Genomic DNA, 19,151 nt, shown 5'->3' on the forward strand with positions numbered 1-19,151 from the left:
TTTTGGGGGTGACAGGTTCCCTTTAATTTTTATAAATGTACTTGCTTTTTCCTCCACCACTTCCTTTTCGTGCAGGAACATGGACTGCACATACTGAATCATATAAATCTACTCAGCTCCCCCTGCTCTATGACATGATGCCTGCAGATTAGACTGCATTTGCATAGTGACAGGTTCCCTTTATAAAACATGCAGCAAATGCTTTTGATCACAGAAAGAATCAGCTGCGATCCCCTGCTGTCCTGTCTGTACACTCTTTTGCTTCCTCCCCTGCCCAGGAGCTGTGGTATGATCCGACCATATTCCTGTACGGTCAGACAGAGACATTACACAGTACACAGTAGGGGGACATTTATAAGATTATTTTTTATATAGCACTAACTTATTCTGCAGTTTTGATTATAGTTGTGATAATGATAATTTCTTTATCTACATACATGGTGTAATAAGTTATTGATACACAGGAGCATGTAAACATTAACTTATAGAGCTCCCATAAGGAAATATTATAACACATTTGACAGGTCTTTTGGTTATGGGCAGGCTACAGACACCTCTAATGAAAGCATGAGGGAAATGTTAGATTGCCAGACTCCTTAAATACACCCATCTTAGGGCAGGTACATAATATAGACTACATATTCGACAATGTAGCTTTAAAATAACAATTGTTCAGGTTTATAACAGTTCATGTTTGTTCTGCCTATTCAAGAAAAGTTATAATAGATACTAGCTATTGAACCCGTTCTACGCCCGGGTGGCGAGCATTTATATTGGTATATGGTCTCCATCATGTGCTGCTGCCATCCTGCGCCCGTTCTGTCATGTGCTGCTGCCATCCTGCGCCTGTTCTGTCATGTGCTGCTGCCATCCTGCGCCCGTTCTGTCATGCGCTGCTGCCATCCTGCGCCCGTTCTGTCATGTGCTGCTCCCATCCTGCTGCCATCCTGCGCCCGTTCTGTCATGCGCTGCTGCCATCCTGCGCCCGTTCTGTCATGTGCTGCTGCCATCCTGCGCCCGTCCTGTCATGTGCTGCTGCCATCCTGCGCCCGTTCTGTCATGTGCTGCTGCCATCCTGCGCCCGTTCTGTCATGTGCTGCTGCCATCCTGCGCCCGTCCTGTCATGTGCTGCTGCCATCCTGCGCCCGTTCTGTCATGTGCTGCTGCCATCCTGCGCCCGTCCTGTCATGTGCTGCTGCCATCCTGCGCCCGTCCTGTCATGTGCTGCTGCCATCCTGCGCCCGTTCTGTCATGTGCTGCTGCCATCCCTCGCCCGTTCTGTCATGTGCTGCTGCCATCCCTCGCCCGTTCTGTCATGTGCTGCTGCCATCCTGCGCCCGTTCTGTCATGTGCTGCTGCCATCCTGCGCCCGTCCTGTCATGTGCTGCTGCCATCCCGCGTCCGTTCTGTCATGTGCTGCTGCCATCCCGCGCCCGTTCTGTCATGTGCTGCTGCCATCCCGCGCCCGTTCTGTCATGTGCTGCTGCCATCCTGCGCCCGTTCTGTCATGTGCTGCTGCCATCCTGCGCCCGTTCTGTCATGTGCTGCTGCCATCCTGCGCCCGTTCTGTCATGTGCTGCTCCCATCCTGCTCCCCTGTTCTGTCATGTGCTGCTACCATCCTGCGCCCCTTGTGTCATGTGCTGCTGCCATCCTGCGCCCGTTCTGTCATGTGCTGCTGCCATCCTGCGCCCGTTCTGTCATGTGCTGCTGCCATCCTGCGCCCGTTCTGTCATGTGCTGCTGCCATCCTGCGCCCGTTCTGTCATGCGCTGCTGCCATCCTGCGCCCGTTCTGTCATGTGCTGCTCCCATCCTGCGCCACTATTGTATTATATGCCCCCGTATGCTGCTGCCATAAAAAAATAAATACCATACTCACCTATCGTCCGGCTCCACTGCAGGTGTGTCTTCAAGAAAATGGCGCCGGAGAGCGCGGACTGCGCAGGCGCCGATTCCGGCAGCAGGAATCGGCGCCTGCGCAGTCCGCGCTTTCCGGCACCATTTTCTTGAACACACACTCCGGCTCCTCTGCCTGTGACTGGACTCTGTCACAGCAGAGGAGCCGGAAGACGGAGCCGCATGCAGCGATGGACCGGAGGACAGGTGAATATACTTACCCTCCCTCCTGGCGCGTCCACGGTCCCTGACTCTCCGGTGGAGATCGCGGTATGCGTTCAGTGCTTACGCATACCGCGATCTCCTGGGAGCGTCACTCTGTGGGGGCCAGACTGCGCCGGCGCTTGCGCCTGCGCAGTCTATAAAGGCTTCGGACAGAGTGACGCTCCCAGCGTTATATTATAGATATACTATCGTCATACAAATATCTGCTGAAAACCACAACTCAACACCCAACTTGAAAATTTAATACACTTTGTGTTAAACTGCAAGTCACAGCTTTCTGCTTTATGGTAAATTGAGTTGTGGGTTTAAAGGGTTGTCCACTTTCAGGACAGTTGACTCCAAATGTTTCAGAATACTCAAAATAACAATCACAGCAGGTACCAACCTTCCCCAGTTTCAATGTTTTGGCTGCATCATGTCGATAGTGTGAATAACTGCTGAAGCCAATCACTGAGCTCAGCGGTTCATACAGTCTAACTTATCGAGCTCCAAGTGACATTTTATAGAATTGAGGAACTTTAATTGGGGCAATTCAGGAATTGATTGGTGAATTCAATCAACACTGAAGGGGTTAAAAAAAACTTTTTCATCTCAGCTTCCCCAGTATCTATCTCATTACCAGAACAAGCTTTGACATAGGGAGGGGCTGGTGTGTCAAACTGGGCAATAGCCTAGGGCACCCATCCCCCAATGGGCCCCAACCTCTTCGAACCATGAACTGCACTGATAGTGCCAATCCTGCATTGGTGCTGTGTAGATTGGAGCTGCTACTGTGAGGGATGATGTAGCAGGAAGGAACAGAGCCTCCCCTACATTGCAGAGCTCATACCAAGAAGCAACATGTATAATGGTGTGAAAAAGTATTTGCCCCCTTCCTGATTTCTTATTCTTTTGCATGTTTGTCACACTTAGGCCGGCGTCACACTAGAGAGTTTTACGGACGTATGAGAGGCGCAAAAACTACGCATCGCACACGGACCAATGATTCTCTATGGGGCAGCTCCTATCTGCCGAATATTTCTCAGCCGTATTTTACCGGCTGAGAAAATCACAGCATGCTGCGTTTGTCAGCGTATTGCGCAAAGAATCCGCCAATGAAAGTCTACGGGGGCAAGAAAAATACGGATTACACACGGACCAACAGTGTGACTTGTGAGAAATACGCAGCGGTGTTTTATAGAAAAGCCGGTAATTCAGTGCGGTGTACAGTAACATCACACTGACAGGTTAGAATAGAATAGATTAAAAATCATAGAATATATATATATGTCATTGAGACACATACATATATATCTATTTATATTTAATACAGATCTAGACAGCAGAAAAGCCGGTAATTCAATTGCCGGCTTTTGTTATCTCCTTATCAAACCCGACATGATATGAGACATGGTATACATTCAGTAAACCATTTCATATCCCTTTTTTTGCATATTCCTCACTACTAATGTAAGAAGTGTCTGTGTGCAAAATTTGGGGGGTTTGGCTGTTAAAATAAAGGGTTAATTCACGGAAAAAACTGGCATGGGCTCCTGCGCAATTTTCTCCACCAGAGTGGGAAAGCCAGTGACTGAGGGCTTATATTAATAGACTAGAGAGGGACCATGGTTATTGCCCCCCCACAGCTAAAAACATCTGCCCCCAGCCACCCCAGAAAAGGCGCATCTGCAAGATGCACCTATTTTGGCACTTAGCCTCTCTCTTCCCACTCCCCTGAAGCGGTGGGATATGGGGTAAAAAAGGGTTAATGCCACCTTGCTATTGTAAGGTTAGTAATGGAGAGGTGTCAATAAGATAAGGTGATGGCAAATCTTGTAGGGGTTTCGTGAGCCAGTGCTGTATACACCTCGAGCTACTTGCTGCACGTTTCCCTACAGAGCGGGCAAAGGTGGGATTCATTATGTCTCTCCTGTCGGATAGGGCGTTGGAGTAGGCTACGCCGCTGTGGGAGCGTAGCGATCATGTGGTGCAGAGTGCTCCGCTGTTCCTGAGCATTCGGAAACAGGTCTTTGTAGGACCTCGAGTCACCCATGGTATGGCGCTCCAACTGTTGGCATTGACTCAGGGTTCGTCGTTGGTCAGCCATTTTGCCGTCCATTTCCGCACCTTAGCATCTGAGCTGGAGTGGTCAGATAAAGCACTTATCCCTATATTTTGGAGGGAGCTGGCTGACCATGTTAAGGACGCTCTGGCCACTAGGGAGATTCCTGCCGCACTGGAGGAGCGAATAGCTGTATCTACTCGTATTGACCTCCGTTTTAACGAGTGGAGGTTAGAGCGAGCCCAGTGTAGGCAGAGGTTTCGGCTTGCTCCCACCTTCGCCAAACCTTTGGAATCTCCGGTCCAGGTGCCCAAGTCACATGAGGCTAAGTCCCGGACCGCTCGTGCACTTATGGTCTGTCATGTTTGCCGGCAGTCAGGACATCTTGCCACCAGATGTCCCCAGCGGTCGGGGAAACGTTAGCGTCTAGTGGTAGTAGACACAGCGACGTTTGCCTTCAAATTGTCCTTTAAGGGGACAATGACCATTGGCCCATCCACTCATTCGGTAGAGCTTTGCGTGGATTCTGCCTTCGCCCAACAACACGCAATACCTCTGGTGATGCTCGCCCAACCAGTGATCATGCGAGTGGTGAATGGGTCGACACTGCCCTCACAGATTATATACCAGACCATCCCATTTACCCTATCCATGTCGCCATCTCATCAGGAGATAATATCTCTGCTCAGCATTCCTGAGGGAATTGATGAGGTCCTTTTAGGGATACTTTGGCTACGGTACCACTCTCCTCATATTGAGTGGTCCACAGGCAGTATTTTGGGATGGAGTGAATCTTGTGGGGGTAGATTCCGGAGGGAATGCATTCAGGTTGCTACTACTGAAGTACCCGCAGATCTCTCCTCTCTCCCCAAGCAATATTGGCCCTATGCGGACGTGTTATCCAAAAGGGCTGTGGAGATCCTTCCGCCTCAGCGCCCCTATGACTGTCCTATTGACCTCTTGTCTGGTTCTGAGCCTCCCCGGGGTCGAGTCTACCCATTGTCTCTCCCAGAGATGGAGGCAATGTCTCAGTACATCCAGGAGAATCTGGCAAGGGGATTCATTAGGAAGTCTGTGTCACCTGCAGGGGCTGGGTTCTTCTTCGTGCAGAAGAAGAACTGGAGAATTACGTCCATGCATAGATTACAGGGGTCTTAACGCCAGCGTCTTCTTTCTGTGCGGCTCTGTGAAGTAACAGAGTTCGCTTATACCGCCATATAGTGCCGTCGTTTGCTAGCAGCAGGTTCCTCCTGCACGGTGGACCCCGGGCTGCGAACGCACCAATAATAACATTTATATTTACTCGGTGCGTTCCACTAGCCCTAACATGGGGGTGATTTAAACTTTTATTTTTATTTTTTTTCATTCATATTTTTTTAAAACTTTTTTTTTACTTTTGCCATGCTTCAATAGCCTCCATGGGAGGCTAGAAGCTGGCACAACTCGATCGGCTCTGCAACATAAGAGCGATCCTCAGATGGCGCTCACAGCAATCCGGCATCAACCACCATAGAGGTATCAAGGAGACCTCTGGTTGTTATGCCGACGCATCTCTGACCTCTGATCATGTGACGGGGTCAGTGATGCGCTAATTTTCGGCCCGATGGTCAGAAGCAGCAGTTAAATGCCACTGTCAGCGTTTGTCAGCGGCATTTTGCTAGTTAATAGCGGCGGGTGAATTGCGATTCCACCCGGCGCTATTGCGGGCACATGTTAGCTGTTCAGAACAGCTGACATGTCCCGGCTTTGATGCGGGCTCACCGCCAGAGCCAGCATCAAAGCAGGGGATCTGACCTCCACAGTACAAGTACGGCAGAAGTTGGTAATAGGTTAAGGGAAAAAGAAATCTAAACCTACAGGTCCCTGTGTGAAAAAAGCGATTGCCCTCTAAACATAATAACTGGTTGGACCTTCCTTACCAGCAGCAACTGCAATCAAATGTTTGCAATAACTGGCAATGAGTTTTTTACAATGCTCTGGAGCAATTTTAGCCCACTCATCTGTGCGGAATTGTTGTAATTCAGTCAACTTGTAGGGTTTCATAGCATGAACCACCTTTTTAAGGTAATGCCACAGCATCTCAATCGGATTAAGGTCAGGACTTTGACACTTGTAGGACAAAAAATATCCAAAAAAGCTTAAAAGTGTACACTAGAGCACTTTGATGTTATAGCAGAGTATGGACGCAATATAGGCGCCACCATTACCAGAGGCTTGCAATAAGCAAGACCCGGTGCACAAAGGATGAGACAAATAAATGAAAAGAGGCAAGTAGAAAACAAGAAATAAACAAAAAATACCTAAGTGAGTCCGTCCCTCCAAATACAGAGCACCCCGACGCGCGTTTCGGACGCTAATCCTGTTTGCAGTTTTGTTCACCAATTTGGATACCTGCTAAACATTATGGGGGCAATTAATCAAAACTTTTTCTACAATTATCTGATGGAAAAGCCTTAAAAGGTTGCAAGTTTTTTGCACAACACAAGGAAGCACAAAAAATGTGACTTCTGTAGTGTTCATGTTAAATTCATGAAGAGCAGCATTATTCGTTATGCCACAAGTATTCCTCCACAACTGACTGGAGTAAGATTTCTGGCGAGATGCCCATATTGGCGCACACCACTATGTGCCTAGCCTGTTTCATTAAAAGCCATTAGGTATCCACTCCAAAACGCCTCCTCGTCAAGACCAGTGAGAAAATAGCCAGTCTAGTTGAATCGCCCCCCCCAGGTTCTGTTATATAATATACTAGCTGAAGAGCCCGGCATTGCCTGGGCATAGTGAATATCTGTGGTTAGTTATAGCACCTCACTTATCTTATTTTCCCATCACGCCTCTCATTTTCCCAATCACATCTTTCATTTTCCCCCTCACATCTCTCATTTTCTCCCTCACACCTTTCATTTTCTCCCTCACTCCTCTCATTCCCCCCTAACACTTGTCATTTCAACCTCACATCTGTCATTTTCTGATCACTCCACTATTTTTCCTCATTCCTCTCATTTTGCACTCACACCCTTTCATTTTCACCTCACACCTCTCATTTTCACCTCATCACCTCAGTATATACATGTTTGTCATCTCCCTTATATATATGTATGTCATCTCCTGTATATAGTATATACCTGTATGTCATCTCCCCTGTATATAGTATTTACCTGCTGTGTGTCATCTCCCCTATATATAGTATATACCTGAATGTCATCTCCTTCTATATATAGTATATACCTGTATGTCATCTCCTCCTGTATATAGTATATACCTGTGTGTCATCTCCCCTGTATATAGTATATATCTGTGTGTCATCTCCTCCTGTATATAGTATATACCTGCATGTCATCTTCTATATATAGCATATACCTGTATGTCATCTCCTTCTGTATATAGTATATACCTGTGTGTCATCTCCCCTGTATATAGTATATATCTGTGTGTCATCTCCTCCTGTACATAGTATATACCTGCATGTCATCTTCTATATATAGCATATACCTGTATGTCATCTCCTCCTGTATATAGTATATACCTGTATGTCATCTCCTCCTGTATATATATGTACCTGTATGTCATCTCCTCCTCTATATAGTATATACCTGTGTGTCATCTCTCCTGTATATAGTATATATCTGTGTGTCATCTCCCCTGTATATAGTATATACCTGTGTGTCATCTCCTCCTGTATTAGACCTCGTTCACACATTATTTGCTCAGTATTTTTACCTCAGTATTTGTAAGCTAAATTGGCAGCCTGATATATCCCCAGCCAACAGGAAGCCCTCCCCCTGGCAGTATATATTAGCTCACACATACACATAATAGACAGGTCATGTGACTGACAGCTGCCGTATTTCCTATATGGTACATTTGTTGTAGTTTGTCTGCTTATTAATCAGATTTTTATTTTTGAAGGATAATACCAGACTTGTGTGTGTTTTAGGGCGAGTTTCGTTTGTCAAGTTGTGTGTGTTGAGTTGCGTGTGACGACATGCATGTAGCGACTTTTGTGAGATGAGTTTTGCGTGGCAACATGCGTGTAGCAACTTTTTGTGTGTCGAGTTGCATGTGACAGGTTAGTGAAGCAAGTTGTACGCAAGTTTTGCGCATGGCGAGTTTTGCGCGTGGCGAGTTTTATGTGTGGTGCCTTTTGAGTATGTGCAGGTTTTGTGTGAGGCAACTTTTGCATGTGTTGCAACTTTTGTGCATGTGGCAGTTTTTCCACGTGTGCAAGTTTTGCGTGTGGCGAGTTTTCCATGAGGTGAGTTTTGCACTTGTGGTGAGTTTTGCAATTGCCTAGTTTTTGCATGTGGCGAGTTCTGCGCGTGGCGAGTTTTGAGTGACAACTTTTGTGTTTCGACTTTTATGTGGCGAGGTTGGTGTATTTGTGGTGAAATGTGTGCTGAGGGTAATATGTGTTCAAGCATGTGGTAGTGTGTGGCGCATTTTGTGTGTGTTCATATCCCCGTGTGTGGTGAGTATCCCATGTCGGGGCCCCACCTTAGCAACTGTACGGTATATACTCTTTGGCGCCATCGCTCTCATTCTTTAAGTCCCCCTTGTTCACATCTGGCAGCTGTCAATTTGCCTCCTACACTTTTCCTTTCATTTTTTTTCCCATTATGTAGATAGGGGCAAAATTGTTTGGTTAATTGGAAAGCGCGGGGTTAAAATTTCACCTCACAACATAGCCTATGACGCTCTCAGGGTCCAGACGTGTGTCTGTGCAAAATTTTGTGGCTGTAGCTGCGACGCCTCCAACACTTTTCCTTTCCCTTTTTTCCCCATTATGTAGATAGGGGCAAAATTGTTTGGTGAATTGAAACGCGCGGGGTTAAAATTTCGCCTCACAACATAGCCTATGACGCTCTCGGGGTCCAGACGTGTGACTGTGCAAAATTTTGTGGCTGTAGCTGCGACGGTGCAGATGCCAATCCCGGACATACACACATAAATACACACATACACACATTCAGCTTTATATATTAGATTATTTTAAATGGAACTTATTTTAAGGCAGATCAATATAACTTATGCCCAAAATGTTATTATTTGGAAAAACATAAAAGTAGCACAGTGTGCCTTCATGCTCTGCACAGCTTACTGTCATACCTTAGCAGTCAATACCACACCCACCGCACCTAACAAATGGATACACAATTTATGTGCGTATTACCCAGTGTGCCAGGAAACCATGGCAACTGTCTCACGCCAAAGATTGCTCACCTAATTTAGTCATGGTAACCTATTGTCAGAGGTAGCATAACTCCTCACCTGTATATCCAGCTTTGCAGGTACATGTAAAGTTTCCTATCCCATTTTCACACACAGCATCTGGTGAACATGGAGAGTTACTTTCACATTCATCAATATCTGTCGATCAATACAAGACAATAAAAGATTACTACACAGGTGAGCTATTAAGATTAATTTACCATATAAGTCACAGGAAAGGGCAGCAGAAGTTCTGTACCTGTACAATGTGCTCCATCCCCAGTATAGCCAGTAGGACAGGCTCCACAACCAGTAGAAGTGTTACAGGGTACACCAGGAAAGCAGCCATCAGCACACAGGTCAGGTGGAGTCTCACAAAAATCTCCAGTGTAATTATTAGAGCAATTACAGCTTGTGATCTGTAATTAAAACCAGAAAAGATTAACTAGAAGTTCCTAAAATTTCACCAGTAGCTTGTTGTGCTATTACAATGTGTTATCTCTGATTGCTACATGAATAAATACATTTTGACCACGCTAATAGCCACACTCCCTAGGCACAGCCATTTACTATTTCTCTCTACCGTACCAGGAGATGTCAGAGTTTTTTAAATATTCTTTCAGGTCTACTGTAAACTACCGGTTTATATTAAAATACTAAATCTTGCCATACAAATTATTGATGGCTCCCAAGTCAATTTAGAGATCATACTCAAATATGGGATGGTATCGATCTACAAACATCTTCCTCACCTCAACATCAGAAGCCCAGTACATAGCAAGCTGGAGATCAATCTGCTGGTTGTTGTTGATCATGGTTTTATCATCTAGAATTGTCATCCAGAATCACAACCTTCAGAGACCGACTGACAGCAATCAGTCAATCAGACAGCAGTGTCACAAATGTAAGCCACCATCATGTGGTATTGTGAGATACCCTTAAAGGGGCTGTCCGGTCCAAATCGATAAGGCTGCATTCACTCTGTGTGATTGCAGACTTATGAATCCACCCAATGCATGCACTGTGCTCTGTGGAATTTTGATGGTTTCTGAGCTGCAACTGGAGGGTATGTATGAGTTATACATACTCCCAGCCAGAGCCCGTTCAGTGGGCGTGGCCTTGATCCATACACTAGTATTGAGTGAGGACATGCCACAAGTACTAACGTGGCTGTCTAGTGGAAGTGGCCGACTAGAGGGCATGGCCTTGCTCAAACATAACTCATACATACCCTCCAGTCACGGCTCAGAATCCGGCAAATCCCAGCAGTCACACAGAGTGACTGTAGACATCAATTTGGACCAGACAACCCCTTTAATGCTACTTAAGGCTACTCCCTTGAGCGTTTGGTGAGTTTTTGCTGTTGCAGATTTTCTGCGCCTATTATGTAAATTAGTTTACATCTCTTTTTTCTTTGTGCTTTTATTGTGTTTTTGTACATGCGTTTTTATCACGTTTTCGTCTTTGAGGTTTTTTTTGTCTCTTGTTGGTATGTCATGTTGTAATTAAACTTGCTCTGTTTTTGATACTTCTCGGTATTTGGCTTTGACAAACTTTATTGATAAATCCCATCAAATATGTTGGCACTGAAAGATGCTGCGTTTTTGACACATTGAAAATATGCAGCCTCAAAAACTCTCCAAAAACACATCTCGAGCACACATCCTAACAATTTTTGTATCAGAACCTGAGGTCTACAGAGAATCCTCAAATACCGTTTTGAGCCAATGATATCTAATCTGTCATGATCCCAATGGCAGGGGATCACAAAAGGACAAGCACAGATACAAACAAGCTCTAGGGCGATGGAACCTGAGCTGACCGCGACCCTAAACCTAACACACAAATAAAAGTAGCCGGGGAACGTGCCTACGATGATCCTAGACGTCTCGCTCCAGCCGAAGATCTAACTTCCCCTATCAGAAGAAACACAGACCTCTCTTGCCTCCAGAGAAATACCCCACAGCAAATAGCAGCCCCCCACATATAATGACGGTGAAATGAGAGGAAAGCACATACGTAGTATGAAAACAGTTTCAGCAAAATGAGGCCCGCTAAAGCTAGATAGCAGAGGATACAAAAGTGAACTGCGCGGTCAGCGAAAAACCCTTCAAAAAACCATCCTGAAATTACTTGAACTCATGTGCCAACTCATGGTACATGAAAAGCAATTTCAGCCCACTAGAGCAACCAGCAGCAGAGAATCACATATCTGCAGGCTGGACTAAAAACCAAATTAAGCAAAACACAAAACAGGAAAATCCAAACTTAGCTTGTCCAGAAGGTTCTAGGAGCAGGGAGCAGAGGTAACAAGACACACTGGATACATTGATAACCGGCGAGGAAATGCCAGCAAAGCCAGGTTAAATAGGAAACTCCCATATGCTGATGGAACAGGTGGAACCCAGAAACCCAGGAAAGACAAGTCACCCAGTACCATCAGTAACCACCAGAGGGAGCCCAAAAACAGAACTCACAACACTAATCCCTTATAGAAATCAGAGATTTCTGTACCTGATTACAGGGAAGAATAAGTGTATACTCTCTATGAACAGATGGCAAAATATAATCTGAAACATATACATTTTTCTGCTACTTACGAAAAGAGAACTTTCATTGACTTCAGGTGGTTGATTATAATCACACTGAGAGCTTTCATTACAGGCACATAGAACAAAGGACAGCTGCAAACTGGATGAATGGTTTTGGGAGTCTGTTGCTAGAAGAAGGAAGGTAAATCCGTCCTTGCTTGTCGGTGTCCAGATCAAAGTTCCATTAACTTTAAAAAAAATGTATGTACATTTTTCTATTGTTTGTTAATTTGCATTTATGGCAATAATTAAAGATTATTCACTTTTCCATTTATTAACATGTTTTACACTTACGGTATTCTCTCTACTTTTTTAATCTGCTTTCATATTTGGAACCATTTGTATTGCTCCAGTAATACACTTTTTCAATTTCAGCTTTGTTTAGAATAATATTAACATTTTTTGCTTACAGCTCCAATGCAGAATTATTTTTACAGAGGGGAATAAAAAATTGTGTAGCTGTATTTTACAGTCAAATAAGAAAAATATAATAATGAACAGAGGGAATTGAATAACATACAAATGCACGGGGTTAGTTTGTGATCTGTAACCATGGAGACACATAAGCCTTCATAAGAGCTGGAACCCAAAAATTGGGGCATTTTACAAAAGGCTATTTACAAAAGTGTTTCACCTTTTTATTTTAAATGCAATGGATCAATACAGAATGATTTTACAAGTGACCAAACTCCTTAAAAGATATGAAGTACCATAATGTATACATAAATTTAATATGTATATTAATAAAATTGACAGTAAATAAATTAATAATTTAATGCATGCGAAGACTTTCCTCCAAAGGCAATATGGAATCGTACATGTGATGTGAAATGAGAATTGTCACTCACCGCTCAGATTAATATCTGTATTTGTATCCGGATCCGCAGAGAAAACCACTCCGGTGCCAGTGGCGGTATACTGTACTGTAACAGTACTATATATAAAGGCTTCAATAGTCAGATTTCCTGCAATTGGTGGAGCAGCGGCATCTGAAAACACAAGGATAACGAGGCAATGTACAGAGCTGCTACTGTATTACAGGATGTACTATATCATCTTTTGTAAAATATTAACCTACGGAACAATGCCATGTGCTAAAGATGGGAGGATCGAGTTCTAGTCAAAATCTAAAATCTGCAGTTTCAGGTGAATTCAAACAATCTGTGATAAAAGTCGCAGTACACAATTAAAAAAAATTCCCAGAGCCATTTCACATATGCTGCATGCTCAGTATTCACGCTAATGGTGTCCAGTGTGGGAAGAGTGGGTTTCCACATGATGTCCTGGAAAAATCTGATCACATGGTATAACACAGCCAGCCAGCAGTATAAAACATAAGGGCCTGTCAAAGAACGCCAGGTACGTCACCCAACTTTCCACACAGACTCTTACCTCTGCTCCTAGAATTCACATGGTATGTCTTTCAACTAACCCATGCATTACCCCAGTGTTATTTATGATCCTGTTTACTTTGGCTTGATTGTATGCATTTGATCCACTCTTAATTCTCTGACCAAGATGAACAGAGACCACTCCTCTCTGCTCACACCTGAATGCACTTTGTAGCACATATATTGCATAGCTCAAGTCTGCAGTGTGGATCCTATAAGTGTGTATCATACAAGTCTGAAGATCAGTATTAATTTCAGAATTGAACCAAAAGGGAACTGAAGGTAACTGGCCAGTCACTGTAAACAATGTTTCTGTTTGCTTTTACTCTCACCCCTATAATCCTTCACTTTCTATTAACCCCCCGAATCCCTACACCCAGTAAGGAACTTGTCATCTCTTCTTCAATCCTCCCCATTCATCTCACCTCCTCCTCTGAACTGTTCCTCAACATATAATCCTCTGTCTCCAAACACAGACAGCCCCCTCATGCCCTCTCCTGCTCCCACCTGTTAACACTTTCTCTGCTCCTTCTCACTGCTGGTGATATCTCTCCAAATCCTGGTCCTCCTCACCTCATCCCCACAGTCATTTCTACATCTTATCCATGCTCTATCACAAATTTCTGTAACATCTCTAACCTTATACCCATTCACCCAGCCCCCGCTTCCCCAGTCCCACTAACAGGAGCTCTGTGGAACGCTCGCTCTGTCTGCAACAAGCTTTCCTACATCCATGATCTTTTTGTTACTACCAAACCTTCCTTCCTTGCCATGGCTCACCCCTTCTGACCCAGCCTCTCCTGCTGCACTTTCCTATGGTGGCTTCCACCTTTCTCACACACCCCGCCCCAGCAGCAAACATGGTGGAGGAGTTGGTTTTCTCCTGTCAGATAACTGCTCCTTCACCCCAATCCAATTACCACCTTCTATTACCCTCCCCTCCTTTGAGGTGCACTCTGTGCGCATCTACTCCCCCCTCCAACCTCCAGCTGGCTGTCATCTACCGCCCCCCAGGGCCAGCCACCACCACCTTCTTTGACCACTTTACCACCTGGATACTTCATTTCCTCTCCACTGTCATGCTGCAAAGCAGGGGAGAAAGGGAAAAAAGTTTTTAAAGTTATTAAACCAAAATTCTTTTAATTCATTAAACCCTCCACGACCTCTAACATAGTTGTGCCATAGGTCATGTTTCTCCCTTTGATGCGGTCACTGGCGCTGATCCCACATCTATTCTGGTACATGACAGCTGATGTGATCATCTATTAAGTGCCCGTAAAAGCCACGGATGGAATGCTAGCAATCACTAACAGCGCATTTAACTCGAGTGCTCCTGAAGCGCGTCATAAGACCTGCACATCGGCACCCCTGTCACATGACAGTCAACTCAGTGGCTGGTGTTCATAGGAGATAATGATTTTTTCTAAAGCCTTGCTATATGTAGCACAAACAATTGGATGATTGCAGCTTAAAGTCTCCTAAGGAGACTATTGAAGGCAGTAGAAAGTAGAAAAAAATGTTTTTTAAAAATATTATAAAAATGTAAAAGTTGAAGTCACCCTCTTTTGCCTCATTCAAAATAAAACAATAAAAAAAAATTGAGAGTACTCATATTTGGTATTGTTGGGTTCCCAAACGCCTGAGCTATCAAGATATAAAGTAAATTAATCTGGTCAGTAAATGGCTTAATGAGAAAAAGGATAAAAACACCAGAATTATGTCTTTTTGGTAATCGCAACATTTCAATAAAATGAAAGGCGATTAAAACATAGTATCTACCACAAAATTGTACCATTAAAAACGACAGCTTGGCGCATGAAAAATAAGCCCTCACTCAGGCACAGATCCCAAAAAATGGAGACACAATGGGTTTCAGAAAATGGCGCAATTATTTTTTTTTTCAAATTTTAGATTTTTTTTTCACCACTTAAATAAAATAGAACCTATACATTTTTGGTATCTGCAAACTCATTGTGACCTAAAAAATCATAGTAGCGGGGCAGTTTTAACATTTAGTAAACATGGTAAAAAAAACAATTGTGGAATTGCACTTTTTGCAATTTCACTGCACTTGGAATTTTTTCCCATTTTCCAGTATGCTATATGGTACTTTCAATGGTGTCATTCAAAATTACAGCTCGTTCTGCAAAAAAGATCTCATATGGCCATATTGAGCAAAAACAAAAACTCAAAATTTGAAAATCACTTGGTTGTGAAGGGGTTAAATTAAATTTTCTGCAAAAAAGACATTTTTTTCCATAAATATTGAGACTTTTTGGTACAGTGGGAATGGTGTATTAACAGGGAAAACTGAGTGGGCTATTTGGCAAAGATTTTCTGCAGTGAACGATTGCTGACTGCATATATGTCCAGGTGACCACTATGTGCTTCCTGCGGGGTCAGTGTTCAGTCCCTGCTCAGGGCAGGGCAGAAAGGAAAAAACTATCAGAAAGTGCCAAATTGTTTAACATTTTCTATATCTAATTATTTGATTTCCCTAAGTGCAAATTTCTTTCACAAAATTAACAATTTTACAAATATCCAAGGCAGCAGCAGAACCAGTTACAATATAGATGACATGATGGACCAGATGGTTTATAAGCTGATATAAGAATTAATACACAAGACATCAACAGAGTTGTAGCACCTGAATAAGCAGGTTCAATCTTTCCTAGATTGTGAATGGCCTTTTTCAAACAGATATCCAGAGCCCCGCTCCCCTTGATTTCTGGGTCAACAAATTGGACCAGTGGTAAGAGGTGGCTCGGTTTACTATGGACATTCTATCATGTCCAGCCTCAGTGTAATGTAAAAGAGGGTGATCAGCAAGGCTGGTGGGTTTTTCACCCCAAAGTGGACTAGATTATCCGCTATGAGTGTGAAAAACGTAATATTTGCCAAAATGAATCAATCATGGATGAGTGCAGATTTTCATGCACCGTTGGCTGATGCCATTGATTAAATCGACTGTACAATCTGTCTGCCTGTTCATTGCTTGTCATCTTCACTGTTCTGCTGCTACCAGGATTAATGGACCACACTCTTCCGAACATCTCTCTATCCATGTTGTCATGTATACTGTAGTACTGCTGAAGTCAGGGCTGCCATTGTTGGCCCTAAACTCTGAAGCATTTTATGTCCTGTCCATCTTAGGCTACTTTCACACTAGCGTCGGAATCTCCCCGTAGCAATGCGTCGGGGAGAGATTCAGACGCTAGCGTTTAACGCATTGCACAATGGAGGCAGCGGATGCATTTTTCTGGCGCATCAGCTGCCCCATTGTAAGGTGTGGGGAGGTGGGGGCGGAGTTCCGGCCGTGCATGCGTGGTCGGAAAAAGCGGTCCGTGAGGAGCAAAAAACGTTACATGTAGCGTTTTTTGCTCCCGACGGTCCGCAGAAGCACGACACATCCGTCGCACGACGGATGCGACGTGTGGCAATCCGTCGCAATGCGTCGTCAATACAAGTCTATGGGGAAAAAACGCATCCTGCAAGCACTTTTGCAGGATGCGTTTTTTCTGCAAAATGACGCATTGTGACGGATTGCAGTTAACGCTAGTGTGAAAGAAGCCTTATACCGTATCTCTGCTGCACAGCCTCTCTAGCCACACATCTCCTGGCAGCCCACTGTGTTTCATAGTTCTTGACAGTACTGCTGCTGCTGGGGTTGCCATTTCTGGCCCTAAACTCCATAGCATTTCCCTTCCTGCCCAATCGTAATTCTCCACTGTGCTGCTCCTGCCACATCAACTGCACAACCACACACCTCCTTGCTACTCACTGGGTATCACAATGCTAGACTATACTGCTGTGCCTGGGGCCATTGCTGATCTTAAACTTCCAAGTAGTTTATGGTCTACCCCACCTAATCTCTCTAAAATTCTGCTCTTGCGGCAGCCACTTCACAACTATGCCAACCAGATCTCCTGGCTGCCCACTGTATTTCATAGTGATCGATTGTACTACTCATGCTGAAAAATGCACTTCCATATTTTTGTACCTTCTAGAAACAGCTCTGAAAATAGGAGTAATTTCTAAAAAAGAAAATTAGTCATGGCTTGATGACAAAAAGCCATAACATTTTCAAATTCAAAATAGTGACATTGTTTTGTCTCCAGAAATAAGGCGATAACTTTTGGACAGCTTGATAAAAAGCCTTTGTAGCTGCCAAATGATTTTATGATTAGCAAAGTAGTTGCAGACTACAAAAACAGGATCACTTTTTTTCACTTCTGGTTGCGAAGCCATTACTTTCTCACACTCAAAACATTTCATTAGACCCATTTTGTCTCCCTATTAAAAGGATCAATTTATTTAATATAAAAAACTTCATTTAGTAAAGCGCAAAACCTTTTAGACCCCTCAAACATGGATGATTGCTGCACCAAACTGTGAGAAAATGTTGCAGCTTCTTCCATTTTAACCACCCCTCTATAAAATACAGCAATGCATGAATCTGCCCTCTTAAAGGAATAATTTTTAGACTATTTATACAATTTAGATATCATTTGGTCATTTGCACGGCCTTATTTGCTTTACAGAGCTCAAAACATGTTGAATTGTCTCCAAGGGAAAATCACAATTTTCTACACATATTTTCTAGGTAATTAGAGGCATTTTAATTATTCAATTTGTGCAAATTTATGAAAATCGAATTTTGGGGGGAAATTGGCAAAGATGGCAAATTTGAATTTCAAAAGATCCGCTCGTCTCTACTGTGTGCTAAGTATGAGATTACAAATATTACCTATATTACATAGGTACAGTGCTCATCATTACTGAAGTCCAAAAACAAAATATGGGTCATTGCTTGTCTACATTTTTACAGTGCCTCTCTCCCAACAATAATTTCTGACTTACCATGAAAATACCTACATAATGTAAATGAGGGGCCATTGCTTCTTATAATAAGTGATTTAAAGACAATGAAACAAGACAATACATTCTGTATAATCCCTGTGAAACAATAGATGCAATTCAGGAAGTAAAAACGAAAACTAATGCAAAATAAAAAAAAGTTTGGGTTAAGAGACTTACTTAAAGTGATATTGGTTTCTTCCAGTTGTAGTGAAACCTTCATTGTAGCTAAGCCGAGTTCTGTATTATTTGTGGCCAGGGCATCATATATACATTCAGTTTTATTACCACACTTCTCCTCCAATTCTGCATACTGGTCTTTATATAGATTTCTCAAATCACGGAGGAAAACTGGCATGAATGAGTCTTTTCCTTGTGTGTGCGGCTCTTTAAACAAGCTGCTCTCGTTGACTTCCCCTGCGTTACAGACACATACATCTCAAGATACAACTCTCGCCATTTTACAAAACATATAAATATAATCTGCACAAGATGTGACACTAGATCATTAGAGAGCTGTAATCCCCGTTCTGCCAAAGATTCAGCTGTTCAGCATTAGGCCATGTTCATAAGTTCCGTATTTGGTCAGTATTTTACAGTATGTTCACATACTGAACGTGTGAACATGGCCTTATAGTATACACTAGATATCACGATAATCTCTGAATTTGACTTTTAATTCTGTTACCACTTACTGGCGTATTTCTCAAATAAAGGAGGACAAATAACATTTCAGCTATATGACAGTTTAACTGGAAAAATAATAGACTTCTCGTTTTAAAGGGAACCTGTCATCTGACTCATGCGTGTAGGATGAAATCCATGGCTGCTGCATGATTGGAGCCAGGTATATATTTATCTGACTATATTTAGCCGACTATTCCCAGCATTGCTGCAGGGGACTGACAGGTTTCTTCTTTTGTGAAAATGACAGTGAGACCT

At 43.5% G+C, this 19,151-nt stretch overlaps 1 protein-coding gene across 3 annotated transcripts in view; it reads right to left on the bottom strand.

Moving 5' to 3' along the window:
- LOC138638071 (mucin-4-like) overlaps positions 1-19,151 on the bottom strand; it is a 369,132-nt gene that overhangs the window by 231,709 nt on the left and 118,272 nt on the right. For all 3 annotated transcript variants that reach the window (XM_069727053.1, XM_069727055.1, XM_069727054.1), the window contains exons 50-54: positions 18,390-18,626; positions 12,810-12,950; positions 11,971-12,149; positions 9,630-9,789; positions 9,431-9,529 (exon numbers count right to left, since the gene is read on the bottom strand). In XM_069727053.1, coding sequence (XP_069583154.1) covers positions 9,431-9,529; positions 9,630-9,789; positions 11,971-12,149; positions 12,810-12,950; positions 18,390-18,626 — 816 coding nt within the window. The remainder of the gene's footprint in view (positions 1-9,430; positions 9,530-9,629; positions 9,790-11,970; positions 12,150-12,809; positions 12,951-18,389; positions 18,627-19,151) is intronic.

This window comes from Ranitomeya imitator, chromosome 5, assembly GCF_032444005.1.
Source record: "Ranitomeya imitator isolate aRanImi1 chromosome 5, aRanImi1.pri, whole genome shotgun sequence".
Classification (NCBI taxonomy): Eukaryota; Metazoa; Chordata; class Amphibia; order Anura; family Dendrobatidae; genus Ranitomeya; species Ranitomeya imitator.